The 6,000-nt window shown below is 37.1% G+C and overlaps 1 protein-coding gene across 1 annotated transcript in view; it reads left to right on the forward strand.

Annotated features, from left to right (window-relative positions):
• Positions 1-3,859, forward strand: part of WDR88 (WD repeat domain 88) — a 29,022-nt gene extending 25,163 nt beyond the window's left edge. Inside the window, exons 9-11 of the mRNA XM_077831424.1 lie at positions 2,163-2,231; positions 2,692-2,784; positions 3,737-3,859. Coding sequence (XP_077687550.1) covers positions 2,163-2,231; positions 2,692-2,784; positions 3,737-3,859 — 285 coding nt within the window. The remainder of the gene's footprint in view (positions 1-2,162; positions 2,232-2,691; positions 2,785-3,736) is intronic.
• The last annotated feature ends 2,141 nt before the right edge of the window (positions 3,860-6,000 follow it).

Here is a 6,000-nt window from a genome sequence, read left to right on the forward strand (position 1 = left end):
GGCAGAGAGATTCAGGGTATCTGTTGCTCTGGTCCCTGCAGTTTGCTGGCTGGCTGGTGCAAGAACTGAGTTTAAGGTTTTATTTTGAATGGTTAGCTGTATCATTTTCAAAAGGACTCAGAGATAGTGACTGAAACTTACAGGTGCCCTCCTTGTACTTGGGTTCCCACTTTGGAACTGTAAATGAGAAAAGATCAATATTATAAATCTGAATAAAATTCTGAAGCCAAAAACATCAGTGAAATACCTTCATTGCTGAAAAAGACACTTAGCTAAAATATTTACCTTCAGAATTTTGTTTCTTCAGTCCCACTCTTTGTTACTCACACTTAGAACTGACTCTTTGGTTTTAAAGAACTCACTTTGAACCCAGAATCTAAAATAAGAATTATCCTTGTTGCAAGTGACTGGGTGTGGAAGAGATCTTGAGAGCACCGATTATCATCGCCACGAGGACAGACTGCTTTTGATATGGAAGATACTGTTATGCTCTAGAAGAGTATGATTCAATAAGTCAGTCACTTCCAATGTGATTTAGGTATCTGATATTAGTGTCCAATGCATGTAGGTTTTAAAACCTTTCAGTAGATCCTAGCAGTGAATTTAGAATATTAGTGGTGTTGACAATAAGGCTATTTTTTTGTACATCTGGCATACTTTTAATCCCATCTTTTCAAATTTGTCTGTGTAACGTGCTTGTATTATTTACACATGCAGTTACTTTGACTGTATGCACAATAATAGTAATTTTACATGTAATTTTGTAAAGTTCGGCCACAATATGCATAAAGTTGGGCCATAATATTGGTTTGATGGATGTTGGGTAAAAATTCATTGAAGCTGGTGAGTGCGATAGCTGCCATTCATTCAGGATAAATGTAAGGAGCAGTTAAGCTCCTTTTTGGAGTAAGATAGTTGAAACAATAGGAGAACCATCCCAAAACACAGGTCACATGCAAGGCTAGTCAGGAACCGAGCTACGTGGGAGGAGGGTATGTGGGAGAAGTATGGGTCTCTGGGTATTGTTTGATGGAGATGTGCACATCTGTGGGCAGGAGCAAGCAGAGAGAAGCAGCCAAAAAGCCAAGCAAACAGCAAGAGAAGCCCTGGAAATGTGGCTGGGAAAGAAAGCAAGAAGAAGTTTATTGGGCAGAGTGCAAGCTGAAAAGAAGCTTTGAACTCTGAGCAAAGAAACTGCCTCCTGTTGTCTGATACCCACTGTGTTCAGAGAAACAAAGACTTTGTGGACATGCTTTGTAAATGAAAAGGATTGCATCAAAGAAATACATGACTCTAAAATGGCAAATTTGCCATATATCCTATTAAATACGTCTTTGCCTTTCTCCCTGTATTTTAGAAAATATTAATGCGTTTCTTTTTGATAAACATTAATCCATACTTTTCATATGTGAAGTTTGTCTATCAAAAGGCAAAAACATCATTTTTTGAACTCTAGGAGTTTTCTCATTAATTCTATTAATTTTTTAATATATTCACTGTGTGGGTTACTTCTTCATTTTTGGTTTTAGGTTGATTCTCTTCTTGTGGTAGGAGACCTAATGGTGCTCTCACAAATCTCCATGCATGCTCAGTGATCAGTTGTGCAGCAGCAAGAAGGCCCAGCCCACCCAATGCAACTACCTGCCTTCTGAATCATCTCCCTTCCCTTGAAGTGGGGAAGGGCTGGTGGCTGTCCTCAAAGCTCTCCCCCTTCTTGTCACCTGACCCACATCTTCAAACTGCTCTACACTGTGTGCACTAGAAAACAACTCTTTCCCTGTCTTCTTCCCTCCCTCTTTCTCTATATATATTTCGCTAAATTATTTAAAAATGTAGACAGGAAAACACACAAACAATCACACACACACAAGGAGGACTGGAACTAAAAATATCTACCACACTGGCTGCCAGCACTGCACCCACCAGAACTACAATTCTAACTGAGATGCTGCTGTTACACAAACCACAGATAGCGGATCAGGCAGTGTCAAGTATATGCAGAAAAAGATTAACCTGATAGCAGCTGTTCTTCTGACCAGGGATGAGTGAGCATGCACAGAGGTTTTGCTTAATGTAGGAAGGGCTGCCCGAATGGATTTGTGGTGAAGACAGCTATTTATTTTATTATAAAAGTAATAAAGTTACAATTTGCTTTGCTCCAGGGCCATGGAGACTGGGTGATGGATGTTGCAATTAGCAACAACAAGAAATGGATCCTTTCTTCCTCAAAGGTAACAACTAACTTACAGATGTGGTATAGGAAGCTAATTTGGAAACAGATTTCACTGTGTATTTCAATATTTGTTTTAGAAAAATTATAATTTAATGTAACAGTTGACCCAGACAGTCTTTCATTTGTAGTTTTACGATCAGTTGAAAAGCAATTACAGAAAATATTAAAAGGAACTTTATATGTAGGTGTACATGTTTGGTGTGACCCATAAATTCAGTTTCTAAGACTACTAAATATTTGTGGTGAGTAAAACAATTATTTGTTTTCAAAGTAATGACAGTTTTAAAAATAATGCCCATCTCTTATCCAAGAAATTTTCCTGGCTTATAAGTAGAGTTATTTGTGCTTTGTGCAACTGATGAGGCCTTTATCCATTGGACAAATACTGTAGCTTGCTATGGTGCTTGACCAGTGATAACATATAAATACATGTCCTAATTGTTGTTTCTGACTTTTAGGATGCTACTTTGAGATTATGGAACATTGAAAAGGCTGATCATGTTCCTGCAGCAATAGAAAGCAGAAATACAAGAGGCACAAAAATAGTTCAGGTAAGCATTATGTGAAGTTACAGCTGATGGGTCTGCCCATATAGTCTCAAGTTACACCTCACTCTGTTCAAAACCAAAATATGAATGGCTGAAAGGACATTGTCAACAAGATTGCTGGGTTCAGACATTGATTTACCTTATTTTTGTCTTCTGTTCACAAAATTAATGTAATTATTTATATGTGAGTGGGGGAGGGAGAAGAGTAAGGAATTTCAAAACAGATGCATCAATGCTTTTCTTTGTTTTTTTTTAAGAAGTATTTGGTAAGGATGCAGAAGTCCATGTACAGATGCCATTGTATTTTTAGAAACAATAGTAAACCAAATTAATTTTTTTTAAATAAAAAAATCCTTTGGCTTCCAAACCTGATGCTTAGTAGTGTGATTGGCTGCATATTTAGCAATACTGCTGGCCTCAGGTAGTGGTATTCATGCACTCATGCACATTTATGACTCCCCAATAAACAAAACAAATATTGAGTTTACAAAAGAAGGAAAAGAAAAGGTATGAAATCACTACCAGAGGTTAAGAGGAGGGGGAAAGAAAGAAATTTTGATGACAATTCAGTTTTAATTCCAATTAAACAATTTGTTCTAAGCCGTGCGAGATTGGGAAAGGAACCCCATCTTTATTTGTTTTGTAAAACCCATCACACCTCCAGTGCTGCATAAACTAATAATAATAAATTTGCTAAGGCAGTATCACAAACTACAAAAAGATACTAGTAAGTTTAGGAAAGCTTCCTGCACAATGACTGAATGAGCCTGATTTTTCAAGAGTATTGAGCACACACTGCACCATTTGAAGCTAATAAGAGCTACAAGTGCTCAGCACCTCTGAAAATCAGGGCTGCATATTTATAGTTGAGCATCAGTTGTAAGATAATTCATGTCTGGCACATATGATTAACTAACATCCTTTTTGTTGTTTTTTCATGTTACATTTATATCAGTGTGAAGAATGTGAAAAACCTTTCTCACTCCTACAGTGTGATGACTCTGAAGCGGTAACCAAGTGTGTATTCTGTCGACTGGCTTCTCCTTCGAGAAATATTTTGCCATTACCCCCATTGTAGTGCCTGATCTCTAAATTCTTCCCAACAGACTATTTGTGCAAATACATTTGAGTTTTTAAGCATATGCCTATACCTAATTGTGATTATCAGTATATTATATTGCATGTATATACAGAGCCAAGGACTTCCTCCATACTTCTGTGCCATACAGTAACATCTATGTTAAAAAAAATTTGCTTATTCATTGTACACATGTGCAATATACATACTGAGTTTCACCGTGTAACAGATGACCGGATCAAGTCCTAAGATTTTAAATCTATTCATATTGTACAAGAAAATAAAATTACATCCATCTCCTTTAAGTGAGCACACTTAATAAAGGTGGTTGTAACAAAGAAAATATGTGACTAAGTAATTTGCTGACAGTTGTCCTTAAATTGTGTAGAATAAAACCATCTTTTTTTACTATGGAGTGGAGTATACTGGAAATATGAAAAACATTTGCATCAATTGAAAATGCTAAAGGGTTTTGAAATTTGAATGTGGAGAGGGCATTTGGACCATGAGGTTTGTATTATCTTGCTTCCAACATCCCTTATAAAATGTTTCTAGGAACTTTCAATCACAAGAATACGTTATTATTTGTGTTTGACATGACATATGCCAAACTAGTCCCATATATTCAGGACCCAATCCTGCCAGCACCCTCAACTCCAGCACTGTTCAGGATTTGTCCCTAAAAGTCTATACCTCTTCACCAGCTATGTGAGGATGTCAATTAATATGAGATTAGTGTTTCAAGATGTGGGGACCTCATTCATCAAAAACGTGTTTCAGCAGATTATATTATTTTAAAAGGGATTTATAAGAAGAAAAAATATATTGTACCTGGATATGTAGTAGTCTGGAATGTAGTTAAGCTATGAAATAAATGGAACTCTATTATGGGTCTTTCTTTCTTTTTTAAGCCATGTGAATTGTGTAGGCTCGGTAGCTACAGTTGCACTTGACTCCAAGGTGAAAAGAAAATGATTTTTTAAGAAATAATATGTTTTATCCAGATTTACTGCTTTGAATAAAACATGAGGTGACAAGCTGTAACATATCCCAAGACACTGTCCTCTTTTTCCTCTTAATTAAATATCATTGGTTTGCAGTAAAAAGTTGAAAAAATGCAGTTTGTATGGTGCTGGAATTATTTTTGCAGAATACATAAAATGTGCCTGTCTTATTGTTGGAATAATTACCCTTAAATATGAATAATAATACTGAACTAATTTCTGCATGTTTGAAAATAATCTCAGTTTAATTAAATAATATTCTTATAATATTTGAATTAGGAATGTCCTTTATTTGCTCTTCCTGTCCCATTTAGCTGAAAAAATCAAAGCGCTAAGATTTTCCATTGAGAGAGCAAAACTAATTACTCTATAGAGGGTTATTTTTGTGTATAAATAGTGTGACATTCAGAGATGAATAGGTTGGAAATTTTCTTTTGAAAGGGTCTTTTATTTCCCAAATTAATAAAGACAAGTCAAACTGATACTTTGCTGTCGGAAACATAAGTCTTATTAAATCAGTTTGTATTTTACTGCTTATTTGACAGAATCAATTTGATAGACCAAGACAAAGAATAGAGAGAACAGGAAATTCTACAACTATATCATAGACCAGTGGTTCTCAACCAGGGTTCCGGGGTCCCCTGAGGGGCTGTGAGCAGGTTTCAGGGAGGTCTGCCAAGCAGGGTCAGCATTAGACTTGTGGGGGCCCAGGGCAGAAAGCCGAAGCCTGAGCAATGTAGCTTCGCAGGGGCCCCAGTGCATGGGACCCCGGGGAATTACTCTGCTTGCTACCCCCTAATGCTGGCCCTGGTTTTTATATGCAGAAAAACAGTTGTTGTAACACAGGTGGGCAGTGAACATAATACCATAAGAACGGCCACAATGGATCAGACCAAAGGTCCATCTAGCCCAGTATCCTGTCTTCTGATAGTGGCCAATGCCAGGTGCCTCAGTGGAGTTTTTATAGCATGGTCGGGGGAGGGGGGGGCGGACTTCAGAAGGAAAAAGGTTGAGAACCCCTGTCATAGACCATTTAAACCAGTTAAGTGCTTGGGAATATATAGCTTATTTTGGGCCTGATTTATAAGGTAGGGCATTCAAGAGTTACATAACAAACTTGTTTGATGAATAAAGGCT

The sequence above is a fragment of the Eretmochelys imbricata genome, chromosome 12 (assembly GCF_965152235.1).
Source record: "Eretmochelys imbricata isolate rEreImb1 chromosome 12, rEreImb1.hap1, whole genome shotgun sequence".
NCBI classification, from domain to species: domain Eukaryota; kingdom Metazoa; phylum Chordata; order Testudines; family Cheloniidae; genus Eretmochelys; species Eretmochelys imbricata.